The sequence below is a fragment of the Poecilia reticulata genome, linkage group LG21 (genome assembly GCF_000633615.1).
Source record: "Poecilia reticulata strain Guanapo linkage group LG21, Guppy_female_1.0+MT, whole genome shotgun sequence".
NCBI classification, from domain to species: domain Eukaryota; kingdom Metazoa; phylum Chordata; class Actinopteri; order Cyprinodontiformes; family Poeciliidae; genus Poecilia; species Poecilia reticulata.
In genome coordinates, this window is record NC_024351.1 from 6,337,191 (window position 1) to 6,361,535 (window position 24,345).

A 24,345-nucleotide genomic window follows, 5' to 3' on the forward strand; every position below is an offset into this window, starting at 1 on the left:
CCTCCTCCCTGACGCTCCTCGTTGCCTCCTCCCAGCGGCTCCTCGTCGCCTCCTCCCAGCGCATCCTCGTCGCCTCCTCCCTGAAGCTCCTCCTTGCCTCCTCCCTGCTGCTCCCTGATGCCTCCTCCCAGCGGCTCCTCGTCGCCTCCTCCCTGAAGCTCCTCGTCGCCTCCTCCCTGCGGCTCCTTGTCGCCTCCTCCCTGTGGCTCCTCGTCGCCTCCTCCCTGTTGCTCCTCGTCGCCTCCTTCCTGTTGCTCCTCGTCGCCTCCTTCCTGTGGCTCCTCGTCACCTCCTCCCTGACGCTCCTCGTCGCCTCCTCCCAGCGGCTCCTCGTCGCCTCCTCCCAGCGCCTCCTCGTCGCCTCCTCCCTGACGCTCCTCGTTGCCTCCTTCCTGTGGCTGCTTGTCACCTCCTCCCAGCGGCTCCTCGTCACCTCCTTCCTGAAGCTCCTCGTCGCCTCCTCCCTGCCGCTCCTTGTCGCGTCCTCCCTGAAGCTCCTCGTTGCCTCCTCCCTGAAGCTCCTCGTCGCCTCCTCCCAGTTGCTATTTGTTGCTGACCTCCAAGGCTTGAGCTCTTGCCCCCATCCATTATAAATGTTGTAAGGTATTATTAGGCCCTTACAAGGATACTGTGTTCATTTAAGTTGAACACAGACACCCAAACAAATGTCCAGATGATGGGACTGCACCCAATTGGACATATTTTTTTTGTGGGGAAACTGGAGTACCCAGAGAAAACCCATACAGAGGCTACAGACAACAACACGCCCGTCCCGAGGTGAACTTCCATAGGACTGCAGAGGCTGAAATCAAATTAAATCCATGAAATCTGAAGACGCTTTCCAAAAGTTGATAAAAGGATAAATTCCTCAAATATCGGCTGGCGTAAATCCAGGAAGATGAGAATATTCTCTGTCTTATTCCACTTCTTCAGCAGGTCCTTGAAAATGGCTGTGCCCTGGCTGGTGATCTACTCTGATGAGGACTCCACCTTCAATTTCAGTCCACAGTTTCTCCGTGCTGCCGGACTCCGGAACGCGTCCTTCTGATTCAGCCTCAGTGGGAGTCATCTCTTCAGGGATTTCTGCTGGAGATTTTGCATTTGCACCAGAACCTGATGATGCTTCATCTCCTGCATAATCTCCACTGAAGAGTTCCTCAACCACAGATGCTTCAGATGACTCAGTTCCATCCAGAGCGGTCTCCTCTTGGCTGACTACAAGAGTCAAACAAAAGTCAGTCTCTTGCAAGAGGGAACCGCTCTGCGCACGTGGATGAACCACGTGTGGAGAAACTCTTGCAAGAGGCTGACTCTGAGGCTGTGAACTGAGATTGTTTCTGGGTCACCATCAGTGTATTCCCCCTGAACTTCAGCCCAAACTTTTTCTGAGAGCCGTTTAAAAATGGTATCAATGTCCTCAAGAGACAAATGAAAACCTGAAGGTTTAGTGGCCTGGGCAAGAAGGGCAGTGTATCAACAAAGACATTGAATCTTCTCATCTTCCTTTGTTTCCACTGAGGAAGCTGACTTCTCATTGTCCATCAGACTTTGAGATGCCAGATTAATCAGAGGAAGGCTCTGAAACTTCCACAATAGGAGACAAAGCAGTTGAAAAGTAAATGCGCTTTGGATACAGCCTGAACTCCTGTGCCCCCGGATGTTCTATGATAAAAAATCCCTCGTCAGGAGGGCTGTCTTCAAACAATAGCTCCGGTTCGAATTCATCCTCACCAATGTCCCAATCTGATACTTGTCCCGGAAGAACAAAGTCTGCCCCAAAAGTTTGCTTTGGTTTTAAAACCTGCATCTGCAAATCTTTGGAGAGACAGTATTCTGGATCGACAACATCAGATAGGTCATCTGGAGGAACGAAAGGCTCCACCGGAGAGGTTTCATCAAAACATGGCTCCTGTTCTGATTCCTCTCCCTTCAGGTCTTCAATTGACAGGAACCCTGGATGAACGAAGGCTGCCAAGTGGTGAGTTTTCTCTCTTGCTTTGGAGCATCTTTCAACTGCAGGTTCACAGTATGGCTCCAGTGTGATGTCAGATTGTCCTGCAGACTTTCTCTTTTCTTCCACCTCGCTGCCCAGGGTCAGCATCTTTTCGGTGGAAGAAGTTTGCAGTTTTTCTGGCATTGGAGGAACCTTTGCCGAATGTCTGCAAGAGAATTTGGTGAAGAATCCTCTGATCTTCCCTGGAAGTTCTTTGAGCGTTGAGAAGAAGGAAGTCCTCTTAACGCTCTTGGATTCTTCAGAAGCGTGCAGTCTGACGAAAAGGTCTTTTATTATTATTTTGGTTTCCGCAACCATATCATTCATCAGGAGACTTCTTGTAGGGTCATTGGAGTCTGAGGTGGAGCCAACTCTACCGACCACGTATTCTACAATTAATTTGTTTAAGTTCTCAGTGTGTTCTGAACTGAAGTCTCCATAGACCTTTGCGTCTCTTGCAAACGCTTCAGGCACCTTGTTCCCAACAATCGCCTCGATGGCTTCAGTGGAGCGTTTGTCCTTTGGGAGACAATCCAGAACGCTTGATGTAAAAAGCTCCAAGATCTCTCCCAAAATCTGGGTCAGAACTCTGGTGGTGCTGCGTGTTGGATCTCCAGTAGACAGACGCATCCACTCCATCCAGGTCAGGCTGACGAACAGGGGGTGGATCAAACCTCTCAGGGTGCTGACGGTGACAGTATCTAGAAAATTCATTTTGCTGTCCATAATATCTTTAAATGTATCCAGTTAGAGGAGAAACGTCCAGATTTCTGTCCAACAAAAAGTGATCCAGGCTCTGCGAAAACCGAGTGCAAAGTGGTTAGAGAAACAGAACAAGCAAATACATACCCTGACGTATGACGTCCTTTCATACGTCACAGGCATCAGACACGCCGCACAATACAGCCTTATGATGTCACAAACTGGGGATAAATCGCCGTGACGTCAAACTGCGCATGTGGACGATTCGTCCGTAAACGCGTTAAAACTGCTTTATAGAACCGGAGGCTTTATGAAGAAGTCCTGCAAAGATTGAGAAAGATTTATAATCTAAAAAGATAATTTTAAACAGGATCTAAACAGCCGAACCGATCTGAACAAAACCCCGGCGAACCGGTGAATGCCTTAATATGCATCCATTATGCCCGGTTTACAGGAGGAACGACGAATATTGTTCAATTAGGATTATTTTTGAGTAAGAAATTGAAAATGTGGAAATATGGTTAATAAATATGTACAATTAATTGGTTTCCGTCTTAATTTGAGCTAATATTTATTTTCTCTCTTTTCATCTTCGTTATAATAAAAATAAATTTCAGGACGAGAGGTTTTATTTCTTTAAAGGATGGAAGTAAAAACAAAAAACCCGATTTAGTCCAACAATGAAATGTTTACAGATTTTTTTTATCCCGAATTTAAAGCTGAAAACCTGCCAAAAAAGGTTTAAAATGTTTGACAAAAACGGAGATAAACTTGAATATTTTTAATTGTTTGTGTTCAACCAAGAAGTTTATCTGATTCTTTCTGTTCCATCTAAATAAAATTGTCTTGTAAATTATTTATACCCTTGTGATTAATCCGTTTAGAAATGTTAGTCAAAAGAAACTGACAATCAAGCTTCAATCAACACGGAGCTCGGATGACTTTTACTGAACATTTCTGTTCGGTTTTTATTGAGGAGAAAACGGCGAAGAAACGTCTGTTCGTTACCTAGCAACCAGAATCAATAGAAGCAAGACTGTGCCAAATACCGAACTAGATCCTGTTAAGCATTCTTTAAAAATAAAAGACTTCCTCTCTCCGACTAAAATTATGCCTCACGCTTAAATATGTTTCGCTTCAGCTTTTGTAATTATGTTAAATTCAATATTAATAATATAATCATCAGGTAAATTATGTTTAACATATAATTGTAAATCATCAACATCCGTGGTTTCTTAATAAGACCGTAAGGATGCAGTATGTAGCTTTCATTAAAAAGAAAAACAAAAAAACATTATTTGATGTTACCATAGACATAATAATACATTTTGCTGGAAGATAAATTGTTCCAGAAGTTATTGTGATGATATCGCTGTTTGGAGACCATTTTCAACTAATAATGGCATAATAATGCAAAAAACACATTGTCAGAAATCAATAAACTTTAACTTCTAACGTACCACTGGAACTGGAAGACTTTAAATTGAACACCTGGATTTGCTGGCGCTTCCTGATGAATCTGCTTTGTAGTCCCTCTTTTTTGTTATTTATTCAGTTTTGAGTTCTTGTACACCATTTTGTTTCTTTAATAAGATAAACCTTATTTAGATTTGTGCTTATTTACACTTCTCAAATAATTTATTAAATATTGATGATGCATTTTTGGTAAGAACTTGGACATGATGAATTTTGTTGCTGCATTCTTGCGCTCAGACTTGTAGTGTTGAGTGTTGAACTAAAGAAGCTGGCCTTACGTTTGGTGAACGGTGTTGTCCCAAGATAGGAGTTAAGATAAGGCTTGTCATCCTGTTCCTAAAATAAGAATTGGATTTCTGCGTGCAATTCAAATCTAGAAAAACTCAATTTTTAGACAGATATGGTCTTTACTTCCAACTCCTCTCGAGCTCAGGATTTTGATGTGGCTCTTCGGAGAAACATTTAATTATTATGTATGAGATAAAAATACACAGGTTTGTTTTTGTCATGTGGTTGAAACTTACTTGGCAGACATGTCTGCAGTTCTGCATGTCTCTCACTGCATTTTGAAACCTGCTGAACTTGTCCCGGAGAAGGAAATACCCACTTGTCAAAGATCTCTCAGTAACACACAAGATAAAAAAAAATGCTTTGCAAAAAAAAGTTATTTTTAATGTACTTTTAGATATTAAATCATTTCTTCACGAGTAAGTTTGCAAAATAACCTCTTAGGTTAACTCACACATTGAAGTGACATCCTCCTGTATATGCTGATAGCGTAGCATTCTCAGGAAACCAAATTGGGCAATACCACTCGTTGTAGGGCTGTAGTGATACAATAATCTCACGATACGATACATGATATTCTGCTCACGATACAATATATATTGCGATATTCAGCCAACGATACAATTCAATACACTTTTGTGATTTTCTGAAAGATTTTAGAGGGACAGTGTGATTTTGGTGACATTTTGTGACTGTTGTAGAGTTAGATTGAATTAATTTAACTGAAAACTGATTAAAAGCACCAACTACACAATACCTGGCTCTGGTTGGACATGGACACAGACTTAAAGWCGACAGCTGGACAAAATGAATCAAAGAAGTGGTGAGAAAACMTGTTTCTTTTAATTGAAACAGTACAAACTGTAGCTTACATGCATTTGTAAAGTAAATATAGTGCACCAACCCTGCTTTGAATAGTTTGATACCTTTTTAACCTTGACACTTAACATCTGAAGGAATCACTCTTAGCCTGATGACCATTAGGTCATCAGGCTAGGTGACCGTTGGATGTTACGATACTTGCAGATGAATATCGATTTTTTTCTAGGAAAGAAAATATGAATATATATTGCAAAATTGATATTATTACACAGTCCTAACTTGTTGGTGGTGAACACTTGATAATCTTCCTCAGGTTCACTCAAGAATCCAATCCGATTCCGTAGGAAACGATGCGTCAGGTTCTCCAGTGAACAGACCCTGTTCTTCCTTATGTTCACTTAAAATCCAATCTAAATCCTCAGGAAACTACGCGCCTTCCTCTGGCTCAGTTAGGCTCTTCACAGTAAAAGTCATCGATAGTATGAAGTGGATAAATTGAAGTGGAATCCAGGGGATATGGAAAATCAAGAAGATTAAGCAATAGACGAAAACATAGTGCAGTTTCGTGTACCAGCTCCTTACTCTAATTAAAATACTATTCAGCATTGTCTCAGTTGTGAAAATGCAGACTTGAACTACACATCACTTTCATTTTCAACAGTTATCGCAGAAAACGAAACGTGACTGAAACAGTCACACCCACAGGTGAATCAGCCGTTTTGTGTTTAGCATTTAAATAAAATGCACATAGTACTGATACATGCATTTATGCAAACATTTATTTGCATGATGTTATAATACATCAAAATATATGAAACTTTACCTCTTTTACGTGAGTCATAGCTAGCAAAATTGTTTATATTTGCTAAATGCCAGAAGGATGCTTTATTTTTGACTTTGTTCTAATTCAATTCACTTGAATTTCCTTAGAAATTTGAATAATTGCCTTTTGATAATTAAGCCCTGGGTCAAACATTTTAAGCTTCTCCCAGTAATTCGCTAAAGTTTTAGCCCAGGATTCACAGCCTTCATCGTTTCACATTCACAACCATGAACTTTGGTGCTTTGGCAGGGATTTTATTTTATTTTTTTTATAATAGACCACATAAAGTTGCACAAAATAGTCAAGTAGAAGAAAAATAAAAACTTAGTTTACAAATTTGTTTTTACCATTTAAGACCTGAATAGTGTGCACTACGTTTGTATTTCCTAATTGAAAGATAGCTAAGGTGATACAACTCTGGGAGGGAGCTACAGAGACCCACAATTCAGGTAAGAGAATTTTTCCACTAGACAAGTTTGGCAAGAAAGATAAAAAAAAATAATCCTGTTTGTAGTTTGCTGCAGGTCTTAAGATAGAAGGTGTTCTAGTCAGAGGAGACTAAAATCGAGTTGTAGAAAAGGAACATTGCACACCACCTCATGGTGCAACAATGTCACGGCAGAATAATGTGGTGGGAAATGCTTTCTGTCAGCAGGAACAGGACAGCTGCTCAGCGTTGATGAGAAGATGGATGATAGATGAGCTAAATACAGGACAATGCTGGAAGAAGACCTGTTAGTGACAGCAGAAGACATGAGACGGGTGGAGGTTTACGCTCCATCAGGACAATGCAGCTAAAGATAAAACTAGAGAGAGATCAAACCTGCCCATGCCTTGGAATACCTCAAAATCCAGACCTCAATCATTTTATCGTAGCTGTACAGGATCAAATGAATGACAACAAACCAAAAGTCGGTTATTCTTATGTAAGAAAACCCCTTTTTTAAACTTTATTAAAGAGCAGAAGTCATCAGATAGAAAGTGAACACGAATGTGAAAAGCAACAGGATGCAGTAAGCTGGGTCATCATTATGCCCTATGGAGGACTATGAAATGTTTACACTTACTTAATGCTCAGCGACATCAACTAAGAGTTTTAAACATTTATTTTTTTTTCCAGAAACATCCCAAAAGTGATTTTCATCACTTTCTCTTCAGCAACTCAGTTCTGTAAAATCATTGAAATCTCCTGTACTTTCATGGTCCAAATGAATACTTTACACACACGTCGTTCTAAGATGTGAGATTGCGTGAAACACGTAAAAACTGCTCGCACAATTATCATCAAACTCTGAATTGAGTCTTGTGCGTCCATCAGACTATCAAAATATCTCCAAGGCATGTTTAGTGGATTTACGTGCAATTTCTTTTTACTATTACATCTTTGCAGGATTCCTTCCAGGGTCTTGCATTCAGGCTTTTCATGTGGTCACCTGCTTCAGAGTCTCCACTGGCTTCATGACCTCATAAGTCGTAAGCGATTTCTTGACTTTCCCGTTCTTGTCCACCTGGTGGATGCTCTGGGTCACGGTGATGGTCACTTGCTTGGTCGACATTCTGTTGTCCTGCCACTTTGTCTGGAAGATAAAGACTTATTAACGAACATGAAGAAGCATGCAGAGCGTTTTTAAACTGCTTTCAAAATTATTTAAACGCTTGAATAATTCCAATCAAATACCAGCGATAGCATTTTCTCGTGTTTTAAAACTTAACCAGCCGGCCTTACAATTTCTTCAGTGTGTAAAACACTTCTGCGCTGCACCGTGGTGCCTGATGAAGGCGACATCTTGTCCTGCTGCGGAGAGGCCAACGCGGAGGGTGGGCTGCTGGGCGTCACCTCGTTCAGACTGGCCTCTGACACGGCTGAGCAAACCTTCAGGTAGGCCTGAGCAGGAGGAGGGAGGCCATCTTCAAAGAAATCTGGAACTTTATAGAAGAAAATACACAAATGGGTCACTTGGCAACATTCAATGTTAAACAAAAGATTTGTTTCAAGTCGTTAAATAACTCACGCTCTCATAATACTTTGAGGTTGTAATGCGACACTGTTAACTTCAGGTGCTCTCTGTTACATCATAAATTGTTTATATTAAATTTAATGATTTATTTGAAATTAGGGGAGACAATTATTTCATGGCTCTGGAAATAACTAGAGACCAGCATCCTTTAACTTTACTTTTTCCATAGAGGCTCAGGAATGGGCAACAGGAATACATTTTTTAATGCTGCGGCATTGAACTCCTTTTAAAAGAATGTAAAGTAGGTTCATAGGTGTCAAGGAACCACACGGCAAAACATTTACACATAAGCGGCTTCAAGCAAAGCAAAACGACACTTAATGCAAGAATTTATGTAGCAGTTTCAAAATTAGGAACAGACTTCAAAGTCAGAGTTGGTTTCCTCTTTCTGCTAACCCGTAATACCAGCAAACACACACTCTCCTACCCAAACAAATGACCTTGGAAAGTTCCTTTAGGGGATAAATGATAGATAACCTTTATTTATCTGCTTTTTGGTAACATTCCACCTTCTCATGGCATGCTGCCCTGGGCAGGCTGCCATTACAAAAACTCACCCTGCTTGATACTCTTTGTTAAACTGTTTCCAAAACCTGCAAGTGTGGTTATTTAAAAAAAAAAAAAAAAAAGCATATAAAACCCAATAAGGAATAGTAACAACTGCACTGAGCTGGTGAATTAATTCTGACAAACTGATCATAGAAAAAAAATATCAAAGATTTATTTACTTCAGTTTATCAGCCATCTTACTTGTTTAGAACATTATATATTTCCCTCTTCAATTATCTTCTAAAAATATTCCTGAGCCTTATTAGCAACCACTATTAGATTGAACCTGCTTAATTTATGTCTAATTCATCTGTAATTATTTGCAATGTCACAGTGTGGGAGTGTTTTACACATGGGAAAAGTTGGTTGATATAAAAGTCATTTGCTTAACATTTTTTCACACTGAGTTTTTTTTTCCTATCTATCTATTTGAACAAAAGACCTAAAAAAGGACAGAAAGTTGCCTTTTGAGCTGCTTGGTGCAATGAATGTATAGCCTCGTCTTATAAGCAGCATGTGCTTGACCGCGGCCGATTGATTTTTGAAATTCTCTGCATGTTTTTCTGCGTCTTTGTTTTGAATCTGGAACTCATTTCGTCTTCACAGTTGCATCAAGGTTCCTTCATTCAACACCAGCTGCGTCGGTTGCCATGAGAGCAAAGTCCTGTCGGAGCACAGTGGCTTTTGATGCAGCCTAATTTCCTCTTTTATACTGATTCATCTTTCCTCGGCTTTAAAGAAAAAAAGGCTCACTCCTCAGTACAAAAGACAAGATGAAAAAAAAAAAAAAAAAAAATAGCAGCACCAGGATCCTACATTGATGGATTTTAAAAGCTCAATGTGTGACTCCATCTGCAAAACCAATAAGGGGTTGGCAGTCTTCTTTGTCATATTCCAGAATATATTCAAAAGTGTAATAAAAGGGCCAACTACTTACAGTCCACTCTGGGAGCTTTTTCCCTCTCTGCATTCACTCCTTTAAGGTGAATAAATGAGTAGCTAGTCAGCCAGTCGTCTTACCGGGGCTGATAGTTTTCTCAGACGTAAAGCCGGCCTCAGAGTTTTCCGAAGGGATGCTCTGGATGGATGACAGGGGGATGTCGGTGTCCGTGCTCGTCAGCCAGGTCGACTCCGTCTCTTTGGTCCAGCTCTCCAGGTAGCGAGGCTCCAGAGCGTCGGTCCTGCTCCCCCCGCAGCCCATAGCTCGGCCTCTGCAGGGGCGCCTTCGCTTCCCTGCTTGACTCTTTTTAAACAGGAAATACAGTCAGATGCTAGAAATTTGTTTAATGGTTGGAAATTACTGTACATAATTGCTGCAAGTTAAACTTACAGGGAACAATAAGCATTTTTTTAAGGTATTAAACAGCACTTTATGTTCTTCTATTATACAGGCAGTACTTACAGGACAGCACACAGCTGTGCCACACAGTAAGAGCCCTCATACGCTTAGAGTATCTTCACTTTAAAGAGGTGAGCTGGAGGCAGAGTCAGTGCTATGTTCCTCCATGACTGTTTGGAAACAGCATCTTCTTTTGATGAAGCAGGCCAGGGTTCGGTCAATCAATCAATTAGCCATCATGTTTCTGCCTTAAAGAAAGAAATGTAAAAAAAAAAAAAAAGAAGAGACAGGAAAACTGTTGCTGTTTTGTTTCATTATATTTCATTAATCTTTTCCGAGTTGGATGCCAAGAGGGTTTTCAACTAAATACAACTTGGCACCATAACTAGAGAACTTTGGGTTTGGTAGACTTTTTTTTCACCCCCATTGTATCAATGATTCTTGACAGTTACTTTTGTGCTGTTAAAAAGCGAGTTTACTTTTCAGCAACACAAAAGTGCTTAATTTGTACAAAAAAATAATAAATAAATAAATAAAACCACTTATTGGTTGAGCAGCAAAGTTGAACCAAACATACTCCAACTTGTCAACACTCACTAAAAGTGAGAGTGAAGAGAATGGAAACATCTGCAGTTCTGACATCAACCAACTAAACAAAACAAAACACTGTTTCATCAACTTGGGGCTGCTAAATCCCCCCCCCCTCCCCTCTTGATTGGGACAGACGCAATCATTATATTTAGTTTGCATGCTGGTTGAGTCAGAAGCCATCCCACAGTAGTGTGTGACCAAACTGGTAACCAGTCTGACACATGTTTCAATAACAGGATGAGCTGTTCGGGTCAGAGAGGGTCTAATAGCCTCATCACCTCTGCTGTTCAACACATAAATGCGTTCCATACATGTGGCTTTTAAAGAGAAATAAACTACTTTCCAGCAGTAGATTTACGTTCAAGAAGCACTGTTACGGTAAAAAATAAAAAATTACAGGTTGTGCCAAGTAAAGATCAATTGTAAAATGTCAGTCTACAGCACGATTTTAATGATTTGATCAATAAGAATATTGAAGTCCAACAAAACCAGGGGTCTCCTATATTAAGTAAGTAAGAGCCCACTATAAGTAAGTGGGCTCTTCACAGTCAGGCCTCCTGTGGATCATATGACTCAGTAAGTTAGCGCCCAGCGGGTTGTAGGCTATACCTATATAAGCGCACACGCACTGTTATCTCCAAAGGCCACGAGGAAACACACAGCGTTATAATGATCAGCAGCGAATATCCACGAGACGGGTGACAGAAACGCGACAGACACCAATGACAACAGAGAGGCTTACAATGACAACAGAGAGGCTTACAGACGGTGGAGGCTCCGTGTTTTTGACTCCCCTCGCCTCGTCACTGCAGCTGCAGCAAGAGCTCCAGCGTGTCGTCTCCCACTCCGGACTCTTAAGAGGATGTTAATACAGACACACCCCCTGCCGGTTAGCACACAGCTGGGTTGTCCGCATCACCTTCTTCCTCCATCTCCCTGAATTCCGCGAGTCCACGAACACTCGGTGAGTGGTAAATCGTTCGTCCAATGTCGTGAAGATGAGTGGGTATCTGTTGGACTTTAAATAAAAAAAAAATAAAACTGAATTACCTCAGCAGTTGCTAGGTAAACTTGACAATGGGGTTTCTATATAGTGACGCAGTTTGTGTTTGAACTACTGACAGCAATAAACACATTTGTGTCAACAAAGCACCTGTTATTATTGTGCTGACTGTTTAAAAAATTACAGTCAATGTTACCAATTCCGTGCAAATCTGTCGCAGGGGCCGGCCCAAGGCACAAGCAAACTAGTGGCTGTTTAGGGCCCCGTGGCCACTATAGGGGGGCCCCTTAATTGGCACAGCCTTTTTTTTTTTGTAATGATTTGTATGTGATTATATTAACAAAAACATATCAGATCAGTCTACTACCATTGCTAAACATTAGTTCTTGAAGAGTGAGAAATTATTTAGTAAGAAATAGCATGCCTGTATCTTAGTTTGCCTGAAGATTTAAACTTCAAAGGCCTCATTCAGCTTAGTACTTAAGTTAACATTGAGTTAACATTGAGTTTAAAAATATATCATCTTTAATTGTACTCCATTTTCCACCCTTATACCACTTTCCTTGAATTTACCATTGCAGTCTAATGTTTCTTGCTGTCATGTTTTTGTTGTGTAAAGCATTTTAAATTGCCCCCTTGCTGAAATGTGCTAGGCAAATTATCTTGATTTGACTTTGCGTATAATGACAGATCAGAATGTAATTTTTACATTTTATAAGATAAAACCTTAAGAGCTGCTCTTTTCTTGGAATGACACTGTTGGTCAAAAACCAGCAGGATGATCACTACCTCGACCAGCAGGGGGCACTCCTGGTCCATTTCTTATCCATTTTCTTAACCTATCAAACAGGAGCAGAAACTTGCCAACACATCTTTGTCTTGAAATTTATTTATGTTGGACAGAGTGGGTAAATTGCATATAATAATAATGTAAAAAATATATATTACACAACAATAGTGAGAGGACATAAACCTTGATGAGTTTGCCTGTTTTCTGCTGCACACACATCATCTGCATTAGGCTTCCTAAAAGTTAAAACTACCACTCAAGTTCTTCCATCATGTGGTAAAATTTACATCATCAAACAGCAGCTACTTTCTTTCTGGAAAAGTATATATTATTGATTGCTTGTGAAAATGTTCGCTTAGCAACATAGTTCACATTCATCACAGCTCTCTGCTGCAGTAACTATGATTTTTTTTATCAGCGTACCAGAGTAACAATAAACAGCATTTCTCTTCATGCTATGTAGATTTGCTTCTGCAAATCTGCATATTTTATTTCTGATGTAAGAAAAACTGACAGAAAACAGTAGAAGTTTATAGTGCTCTAAGATCAGTTCACTCTTAACTTACTTGTGTCGCCAAGTCCGAATGAAAAATATATGGGAGATGAGTACTGGTCTGGAAGTGACCACTTTGGATCTCCTGAAGTGGATTAAGATAGATTTGCACAAGACTTAAAGTAAAACTGAAAACACATTCTTGTTCAAACATAAAACCAAGGACTAGAACATAAAATGTCTTATTTTTGCAAACTTCTTTGTAAACACATTTACTCTTAATCTAACTTGGGGCACTAAGCACAATATGTGACTTCCTGATCTACTCCCACACCTCATTCTCTAGTCACCTGGCAAATGAATTTCTTTTCCTGTGGACAGCCCAGTCAATATGAGGCAGGACGGCTTTGATTTGTATGTTCTGCCCTCATGTCTTATTGGACTGCTGGTCAATAGGCCTGTCTTCTCATTACCTTGGCGATTAATGTGGAAAATTGCCATACGTGTCACTGGGGTGAATCGCGGTTTATCATGCCTCAGGTACACACAGATGATACCACAGATTTACAATGAAAATTACTTTCTAATGGATGACGCAGTATTATTTTTATGATTCTGGGCCATGTAGGGTCAGAGTTCATCAGCCTTAAGATTGAAAAGATGAGAGAGGTCCAACTGTAGAGGCTGTAGCTGCAGGTTAAGGAGTAGATGAAAACTGCATCTTTATGTCTCTTATTTTAAATTATACGAGAGCGACTTAATGAACTCAAAGATCAGAAGTTGTGTGTTGGTGACCAAACCCTTTCCTGTTTGGGATACGGTGGGAGTGTGGGGTTATTCCTGACTATTGACTATTTAAAAAATATATATATAGGAGAGGTTTTATATAACCTAAATATTATGCATATATATATATATATATATATATATAATTTTTGTTAGCATGAGGGCCTAGTTGGGACAATGGACCCGGGTGTGACGCCATGTCAGTGAATCTGTATCCCATTACATTTACTCATCTGTCTTCATACAGAGGATTTTAAACATGTTTGCTCACTCGAAATCAGACTTTCTAACACAAGATAAGGTTAACTATAATAAAACTATTCATTATTCTTTGCTTGCACTGCAATTAATTTATTTGTAAACAACCAAGAGTTTTATGAAACACTGAAAGATGTTGAAACTACAGTAACCACACAGCTTTCAAAGCCCTCCTGTACTGTTGGTTAGGGCAAATTTATAAGCGGTGTGGGTCTGCAAAACATCTTCATTTTTAACGGATGTTCAAGGCTGACAGCAGATAATATGTGCTCACTATTGATTTGAAAAGTTTTTGCGAGAGCAGAGGAACTCATTTCTGGCAAATCCTGTCAGGCGGAGGACCGTCTGAGCCAATGTGCCGTAGTCAGCAGCCAAATCCAAACTTTCCCTGGGAGACAGGCGCTGAGTTACAGTGGTGGGAAATTTAATCGAATGACAAGGACTTAGAAAGGAAAATGCTGATTTCAGTCACGTGCCGCGCCACCGAGCTGACAATTGAAAGTACCTCCACCCTGTTGCACAATTTTCCTCCGATACTTTGATTTGTTCCGGTTTGAAGTTATTTAAAAGACTGGGGAGTCACACTGAGATACTGTCTCCAGTTGTCACAATTCCATCAGCAAATTGTTGATCGTAGCCACAACAAACAGCTTATCCAGATAGAGCGCTGCCTGGAGCTTGCGTTCCAGTGACATCCATCACATCTCTGGATCTTTTTCTGGCAGCGACGTGCCTCCTCTCATTAGACTGGCAGTGTGTAATCTCTTCTCTCAAGCAAAGGAGCGCCAGAGATCTCCTCGAAGGCTGCGTTCTCTCAATCCATCTTGGTCCGGGCCAACGTGACATATTTTCATTAGTGTAAAGAGCTCTACAGGAATAGAGAGCTGCCCTATAAGTAAAGCAAGTGGGTTTCCAAAATCTGTGTTTACTTTGTCAGCGTAGTAATGAGATCAGTTTATCAGTCGTGCGACAAGTAGAGCAAATCAAGCACAAGGAGGACAGGAATATTTTAAAGTTCTAATACCTTTAGTCTTACTTCCTGCAGACTGAGAACTTTGTGATTACTTAGAACAAACTTTAATGTCTAGTTTGAATAATCAACATGTCAGCCGGCAGGCACATCTGGACAAGATCCTAATGGAAGCAGGGGAGAGAAACTGCAAACCACAGCATCCTTGTGTAAATCTTCCATCCTATTAAAGAGCGTTAATTCGAGAGTGTATAAATCCACATATTTCATCATATCTTAATGAAATAGCCTTTCATCTCATTTAATTACATTAAGTGTCCAGATTGTCTTGGAATATTAGCGTTGTGGGAAAAACCGACTGAAAAGTGATTAATATTGACACCATAACAAAATCATTCTGCGTGACTGATTTATGTAATTTCTCCCTCTCTCTCATTTACATCATCAGGGGACAAGCTAAAAATCGATCTTTCTTCACTTCTCTGGCTTCAATTGATATTTCCAGCTTTTATATTCTGGTGAAGACTTGCCTGTAAACGCAGCCTTTGCACTTTACGCACTCCATTCGTTTTATCTGGTGGAACACACAACTCTAATCCTATCAAAGGCAAAGAGTATCCCAGAAAGGCCCAGGGTGGGCAGTGGCTTATGAGGGAAAAGAGAAGGGCATTAGTATTTATGGGATTTCATGAGGGATACTGAAAGTTTTAGGAAAATTATCTTGGGGAAATGAGTAAAACCCATGCAAACACAACTCTTTGAGAGCTACAACAAAAGAGTTTTTGACCTAAAAGCGTAGTGGAGCCTGGGAGCATTTCAGAAAAGTAAATAGCATATTTTTTCCAGTTTGATTTAAACACTTTAATAGTGTTGTCACAGTAGATCATCTGTGTCCATCTCCCTCTATCCCATTAATTGTCCCATTTCACACCACCAATCAGCTTATCCCAACATTCTACTTACAAAGCCTTGCAAAAAGAAAATCTTTGAACCTTTAAAGAATTTTAGTACAACTACATGTTTCATGATACTGTATTGGGATGTTTTTAAATAGATGACAAAGTGTCAATACTTTGCTGAATCACCTCTTGACATATTAGCTTTTTAAGTAGAGCGACAGAAAGCTTTTTTCTATGTTTGGTTTCTGAGTCATGAATGTCATGTGTTGTATTAAGGACCAGACTGTGCCGTCAAATTTAATCTGCCTATATGATTAGATTGTATTTGTATGAATTGTAAGTAACTGTATATCTGTCCAACTGGAAAGGGAATTAGACCTGGTTAATGAACTCAAAGATCAGAAGACTGAAGTAATCTGCATTGGATATCATTTAGTCATCGCTATGGCTATATGTTCAAGGTGCTTGTCCTGTGGGTAGATGAACCTTTGCGCTAGTTTCAAGTCTTTTGAATTCTCTAACACAAGAGTGGGCAATCTTAATCCTCCAGACCAACACGTCATTTATATAATTTAATTATCTCCTTAACTATTAAGGTCTGGAGGACACTGCAAACAATTGAGTCATATAGGAGTATCATAGCAACAGCAGTGTCCCATAAATAAAAGACCAATACTGTAGTATGAATCATCTTAAATTTAAATCGGCAACCCTCTGTCTTCCAACTCTCAAATTTTGAGCTCAATCAGAAGATTGCTGACACATCACTGACCTTTCAGTGGTAAGTAAATGGCAAGTCTAGATTCATTAGAGAAAACATCAATGGTGTTGGAAGGTTATGAACGCAATGAAAATGAGGTGCTGAAGCTTGGACAATGTGAACAAAGATTGGAGGTCTTCTCATGCTGAACCCTTGTATTTAATCAAAGAAAAAAATAAGTTGAATTCCCTCCTCTAAGGAGCTGCAATACTAGCAAAATGTCACAACAGAGCCTGTACTTTATTTTAGTATGAAATGTCAGTTTCAAAGGCCAGAGAATGTTAAAATCAATAGGTATTTATATGAATATTAACAGCTGCTCTTTAGTAAACTTGTCTTTTGTTAGAACATGTTTTATAACAAAATAATGATTAAGCGTGCTAGATACCAACAGAGAAACATACATTTATGCAGTAAATGGGATCATTTCAAATTCTAGTTTGTCAATTTCTACTGCAGATGATTAAAATTAAAACTTTGACTTAATTACGTACTAAATATATAAAAGGTTTTGTGTTACATCCAGTGCCTTCCAAAAGTATTTACATCTGCGGCTTGTCAAACTAATAAATTTGCTCATCACAATCTCCCCTGTCACTGTTTCTGTTATAGCCAACCAGCATATCAACAGAGAGATTTTTACCATTGTTTGAATAGTGCCCAACCAGTGACTACAGTCATCAGGAGGTAATGAGCCAGAGAGATAATACGACTAATTATTCAACAAGTTATGCAGGGTCACTTGGGGATGCGATAAATCACTTAAAAAGTCAATAGAATCAATCAAAGACTTAAATTAGAGTCGTTTGTTCATATTTGTTTGAATATCTTCAAGTCGGAGGCAATTGGTTCTTTAAAATGTGATGGTGAATTCACGTCTTTTTGTGTAATCATTCATCCATCGCAGAAACCACACTGAGTATGGAGTAAAATAAACAGAGTTTACTAAAATGTAGCTAGATTACCTCAACCACTGGCAGTCAGTCTGGCACTGGTTTGGCGTCCTACTGGTTGCTTTTAACACTGGGAGTTGATCTTATGAATTGCAGGAGATTAACCCACAGGAAGGGCAGAGGAAGGAGAAGAGAAGAAAACATTTCTAGCATAGCGACAGATGTGTTATGATTAAAATGTTATCGTCTTTGAGGAACGGTTAATGTGGGTCGGGAGGCAATGAAACTTAACATCAGCGGGATCAATCAAACACCTAATTTTGATCCATTTGAGTGTTATAGTTCACGAAGGATGCAATTATGTATCCCATTCCAGAAATGAGGAATACTGAGTAAAATAATCAGTATGGTTTAATAAAAGCTGAGAGGCACAATGAAAGCTTAATTGAACCCTTGACATTTCTGTATTACCAACTGATAGAACGCTTTTCATGACGTAAGCACAATAAAGAAGCTCCAGCTCTAAGCTTTTTCACGGTCCAGTGCTCCTAATTAAACCATGAATGGTGCCGCCAGGTTACAGTTCTGACTAATTGCTGACACACGAGACTCTTCATGTGTGTCAAATCATCTTGGGCTGCTGCGTTCTCCAGTAAATTCTCAGATATGATCTTTGGATGCGTAATCCGATCAAAGTGAGCCTCAAAAGTGTCTAAGCTTGTTCTTCCTTCTTCCCTCGCGTGCGGCTTCTCACCGGCAGCTCGCGGTCTCACAGAAAGCCAATATGCACCAAAGTGGATCCGCGTTAGTGGGGCTGAATTGTGCATGACAATAAGAAGGAGCAGGCGTTACAGCAGATGGGATTGTTTCATACACTGCTGACTCACTGTAATGCGAACCGGGGAAATATCCACGACTTGTAATCTGATAAATGCTTCTCTAAACTCAAACCGACAAGATAAGCAAGGACAACAATTGAACTGAATTCTGAAGATTGCTTGTAGTTTGTTGTTGTATTGCGCTTATTTGTCAAAGGCCTCATCTGAAGCCTCGGTGCTCTAAACAATCCTTTCCCATCAATTTATGAAATAAAATAAATCCCAAAACCAGTCCCTTTCCAGCCATTTACTTTGAACTTTGACATTTTGGTTCCGAAAGGGATTCTGGGGCGAAGAGGTGAGAGTCAGAGATGTGTTTGTCAGGGATATCTCTGTGCCTGAGCTGATGCACTCTGTAATCAGGAAGCTGTCAGGGATGATTTAAGCTGCCAACTGGTCCACTGCTCTCATGCCTCTGACTGCGCAGTATTTCATAACTGCTGAACTCAACCACAGAGGTAAGGCATATATGAGGAATATATATATATATATATATAAATCCAGCTGGAGGGGAGAAATTCTGTAATACTGATAAAATGATGGAGTTACAACAGAAAGCAATAGACAAAAACATTCAACACACCTTTAGGTGCTATGCAGAGTCTTCTTCAAACTGCCAAAACAGCTCAGACTTGTCAGCGGATTTGGATTTCCTAATGCTGCTGGACGCTTTTTTGACAGGATGAGCAACTGGCCAGTCAAGCGTTCCCTTCAGGACAGCGACAGTATTAAGAGAACATATTTTTACCTATTCCCATCACTGCAGTTGTGATCTTGAACTGTTACATCGCGTCTCCAGGTTGAGCCGATTCCCTTCACAGCCATCTGAACACATTAATCTGATTTGACATGAGTGTCAAGCTTCAGCTCCTATTGCCCCATTAGTAAAGTGACTTTGTCAGTCATCTTGGCAGCTCCAACTGCTGATTCATGTCTCTCTCCTTCTCCCCGAACAGAACAATGTTCACCTGCTGACAAAATCAAGTTTCACACACAGTTCAATGTCAATGACTACTCGCTTAAGGTTCATTTGATCTTAATAGTGGAGGTGAAACCTCTGAACCTGATGCTGACTGTTGGCTCTGGTCAAGAAGTTATCACTTATTATGAGCATGAATGTCATCTTGACAATTACATTCAAAGGAAAAACAAGACTTTGGTATAGAAGTTGTCATTTATTTGTATTTGACAAATCCAAAATTATACATAAATGCTAAAAGATGAAGACAGTACCCCAGCGTAACGTCCGACATAAAGTCGCACTGAAACTATATGTTTCGTGTAACAACAAGACCAGGGCACAATTTTGCCAAAACGCTTGATTGCTTTTTAAAATCAGAAATGATTTCATTTAAATTGATTGGTTTCTTGGTTCACACCCAGCATTTAAGCAGACTTCATAGATTGATTAATATGGTTGAAGTCAGATCTACTCCAATTGATATTGTGAAACCAAGCCGAATAACAATTCAAGAATATTTAACGAGAACAAAAAATAACACCACGAATCTAGCAGATGAAGTGCACCCTCATCCTCTGACCTCTGTTTTTTAGTCCAGTGATGTAACATCTCTCCTGCACGTTGCACTTCAGGCTGCACATGACTCGACAGTATTTAGGAGAGCATCAGATGCCGGGACACAATGAGGACATGTTGAGTACAGTGTGAACAGAAATTTGAGAGTGCTGCAAGCTCTGCAGTACGATGATGAGTGAGTTGGTAAAACTGATATTGGAATTAATCCAGTATTTTTATTTTGCCACTTCCCAGAAAAGAAAAGGCAAAACTATTAAAGTTGTTCAAATAATCGTTTTAGACACTGGAGGGGCAATTTCAAAATGTTTGTTTCATTTGTTGTAGCACTAAGATGGGATCATTATAATTAATTTACAAAGATGATAGAATTAAGTGTACAGAAATCACAATTTATGTACTTTACAATGCTTGCCTTTTAGATGATTTTTTTATGTGCATAGATTCTTTGGGAACAGAGACAATATAAAGTACAAATAAAGCATGAGATGAGAAAAGTATACTATGTAGACTACTATTTTAGGAATGTGACAATATAAAAGAATATTCATACTTTAGAGTTGTGCAATCTTAAATTGAATTGAATAATAGTGGGAAGGTTCGAAGACTGATGTTCAAACACTATTATGACTTAATCTGAGCTATGGGGTCAGAACTCAGAAACAAATCCTGTCTCTTAATGTGCAAAGCTGGTTCATGCATATCTGGAAAGACTTGCAGCTGAAACAAAAATAAAAAATAAAATAAAAACAAATCTATCATTCTTGATTTTTCCTGATTTTTCAATACCTCAACATTGTGGACAGTATTTCTCCTGACCACTTGGGGGCAACAGTGTCTTATCTTGTTGTGCTGACTACAATACAGACGCAAAGTTTACGAGACAAACATATATGTTGCATGCTCAAAATAAATAAATGATATTTAATCCTCGTTTTGTCTTAGGCATAGATAAAACTGTACAGTATCAGCAGTATAATCTGAACATTTAAAGCAAAAGTTGTTGTATTTATCCTGTTGTTAGGCAGCACTCTTGTAAGAACCATAAAGAGAGTGGAAAAAGACAAGACTAAAGTGGGGTGACATGTCATTTTTCTTCCACCTGTCTGAGATCTTTGTTTACCTCAAAAAGTGTTGAAGCTTTGTCTGCTACTGAGATTGGTCACAGTTTGGACCCTTTTTCCATTTCAACTTTTTCTATTAGATCTATAAGTCATCTTGGAATCGGTTTACCTCAAAGAAAAAAAAAAAAGCAACTTTATTGTCTTTGTTTCTTTTTGTGAGCCTAAGACAGATTTTGTATTTTAGTAAATACAGTTAGTATGAGGTAAAATACAGTAGAGACAAAAATATTTCTCGCTGCGGTCCTCAAACCTTGCATTCATGTATTGAGGGGCCACAAATCCTCTGATAACAACCTTGGGCTTTTCCTAATAGCTGTGTCCTCCTCCTGCAGGTCAATCTATCCTACAGCTCAAAAAAAGGGCTCCAGGACTCTGATCTCACCTTCAACCCGTCTGATCCCAATCAGACAGAAAACCAGCAGGGTCTGCCCAAAGAAGTATAATCGAAGAAAACCTCACAGCACGATCAACCCAAAAAATGTACGACACACACTGAAAAATGTATCTAAATTCAACATTTTATGTCACTGATAATTTGTTTTTACAGTGTTTGATGTTTTGTTGACATCCATTTATTGATTTTCTCATGTAACTACTCTTATCCATTTCTCACTACTGATATTACAGATTAAAATACACATAAAAACAAAATATAGTTTAGATTTAAATAATTGGACAATGACATCTGGCATGTGTCAGACAGTCTTCTGATTATTGACAGGACTATGATTATGGACTAAAAGACTAATACCTAACTTCAATTTACCATCCTGGAAGTTAATTAGTATAAAATAACAGGATTACTACAGCTGAAAGGATGTATTTTCCTCATATTGTCTTCAGTTTTTTTCTTTATGTCATCTGAAATTTAATATTTCAATCATCATATTATAATTGATAATTATTTACAACATTTCATGGTGAGTACAGTTTGTGTCATAGAATTACTGGAGTACCTTTGGTAGAAATCCCTATCAATGAAACATTTATTATACACTATTAACTAAAAATAGTCTTTCAAGCTCACGTGCAGAGAGAAATATCTACTTAAAATGTAGTAATAATAGATACTATGGATTGTCATGTTATTACTGTGACTTTATAGTTTTGCTCATATATTGTCATAATCTACAGGTGTTTTTGGTTCTTACATGTTTTTGCATTAGATTGTTTTTTTATATTATTGTCACTAAGGGTGTTCCATACCTGATTCAATGTCTTTACGTTACACTAAACACAAAGACAAGTAATTTCTTGTGCTCTGCTCTTGTGCATTTGGTTTGTATTCTTGTTAGTGTTACTATTTTGGCTCAGTAAGCTCCAGTTGTGCCCTCTTAAACTCACTCTGTGTTTATTGATCACCTTCTCTCAGTTCCCTCAGGTACTGCTCCTGCTGCTCTGCTGTTTTCTTATTGGTCACACCCATTTCTCATGCCACTCATAAACTCTCCCAGAGGTTGAGAGCCTGTTAGTTTCCACACCTCCTCACCAGATTCTTTCATCCACCCTTGTCTGTTCTTCATCGCCAGTTTCTCTTACTCCATCAGTTGCTTTGCTGTTTTCAGGCTGTTATTTTTTCACTTCTCCCTTCCCAGTCCTTTGGCTTCTTGTGAATTTAGAGACACTACTAGTCTCATCTCTTGACTGCCCTCACGTCCAGCTGCACAACAAAACACGATACAAATATAGTCAAATATTTATGTTTTTAAACCAAATCTATAAATGAACCAACTACTGACTAAAAAATTAGCCAATCACGATTACGGCTACCTACTCAACCATCATTCGTCGCATTACTTCCTTATCTAAAAACTAGCTGAAGACAGTTTCCTCCTATTTATGAATGCATGCTGAGAAATATCACTGCATTTGTTAGCTGAACGTTGACTGAAGAACATTTCCGGCTGCAGTGGATCTCTGAGCCCTGGAATCAGTATGGCCAGCATGTTAAGCATCAGTGTGTCAAGAGGGAACCAGATGAGACTTAAAAAGAAGGAAGGTCAATTACAAAGGAACTACGTGCACACTAAAGCTGACTCTCGTCACTTCAGACTCTAGCTTCATTACTTTCTGAATCTGGGCCTGTGAGATGACTGGTCTGTTGTTTATTCAGTTCCCATAGAAAGAGATTTTCTCATTCCAGAAACTGAAAAGGAGTTGAATCAGGCACAGAGCGTGTTCAGATAACTTTAAATAGAATTGCAAAGGCACATAAAATAAAAATAGCAGGTGTTCAAAATAGGCTATCGTTCACTACTGAAGCTTTATTTCTTCTTTAGCAAGAATAAAGAAAGATGACCAACTGTTTTAATTACATTTGTGTAGAGGTGAAAAATAGCAAAGGGAGAAACCCCCTAAACTTACGTCATGAATGAATTACTATTCCCAGCAAAAGATCCAAATCATTATCAAACTGTAACATCTCTGGTTGTATTGTAGTCCTGAGAAGGGTGATCTTCTTTTGTAGTGATCTGCAACTGACCAAACCCCTAATGGGAGTTTAGTTTCAAGTACTATGTGATTGCCATGGTGTAAAAAACAAAATACGTGGGATGGCAACATGACTCATTAGTGTGGAGAATGATTAATGAGAGTTAATGTGGTCATTTAACTCTGTATAATGCATCCTCCTTTTAGTTGAAATGCCAAGTGTGACATAGAGTACGGTAACATGGGGAAAAAAAAAGCTCTAGCTCATAAATTCTACAATTATCACCACAAACATGAAGTCACCCCCAAGATTTTAGAGCAATTAAGCACAGAAGAGGTTGTCAACAAAATCTGCTCCAGGAACACATTTTGTTCTTTAAAAAACAAACAAACAAAAAAAAACCTTGTGTGTGGATTAAAAAGTCTGAGAATATGTATTTTAATTGGTGATAAAATAAGATAAATGACATTACCCTTTTTCCCTGTTGAAGAACTGCAGTAGTGTTGTTTTAGATTCACTGCATGCATCTCAACAACCATTAAAATATGTCTGCATGCTAACCAGGCATTTGGAAAGCGTCTCTGGAAACAGTTTTTTCTGCGTGTCATACCATCATGCTTGTACTTCAGCTTTGGTCAGATTAAGCTAAAATGAACCTTCTCTGCAGCATTTGTGATGCTGTGGGGGAATTCCTGATCCCAAACCCAATCCAACACAAATCAGATTCTTCGTGAACGTCACATCACTGGTCTCTATATTTTAATCCAAATAAACTTGACAACAGAGGTGTCACCTGAAATGTTGTGAAATTGGTGATGGGTTTGAATTGAACACACACACACACACACACACACACACACACACACCTATACTGGTTTTGGTGTACTAGCAGGACACTTTTTTCAAACCAGTTTTTTGCAACACT

General features: G+C 39.3%; 1 protein-coding gene and 1 long non-coding RNA gene across 5 annotated transcripts in view; one reads left to right on the forward strand and one right to left on the reverse strand.

The window, feature by feature from the left end:
• Nucleotides 1–7,015: 7,015 nt before the first annotated feature.
• On the reverse strand, nucleotides 7,016–11,631 carry baalcb (BAALC binder of MAP3K1 and KLF4 b). Of its 4 annotated transcripts, none has more exons than XM_008397894.2 (5): nucleotides 11,365–11,631; nucleotides 10,074–10,254; nucleotides 9,692–9,914; nucleotides 7,831–8,030; nucleotides 7,016–7,681 (listed from the first exon to the last, which is right to left on the reverse strand). In XM_008397894.2, the coding sequence occupies exons 3-5, from the start codon at nucleotides 9,870–9,872 to the stop codon at nucleotides 7,526–7,528; spliced, it is 537 nt and encodes a 178-aa protein (XP_008396116.1). In that variant the 5' UTR covers nucleotides 9,873–9,914; nucleotides 10,074–10,254; nucleotides 11,365–11,631; the 3' UTR covers nucleotides 7,016–7,525. The 4 variants fall into 4 exon arrangements, with proteins under 4 accessions (XP_008396116.1, XP_008396114.1, XP_008396118.1 ...); XM_008397892.2 differs by having other exon boundaries at nucleotides 10,074–10,258; XM_008397896.2 differs by having other exon boundaries at nucleotides 11,344–11,631.
• The window catches only part of LOC103457611 (uncharacterized), a 38,729-nt gene continuing 25,862 nt past the window's right edge, over nucleotides 11,479–24,345 (forward strand). The window contains exons 1-2 of the long non-coding RNA XR_532453.2: nucleotides 11,479–11,565; nucleotides 21,322–21,469. This is a non-coding gene — a long non-coding RNA (uncharacterized LOC103457611). The remainder of the gene's footprint in view (nucleotides 11,566–21,321; nucleotides 21,470–24,345) is intronic.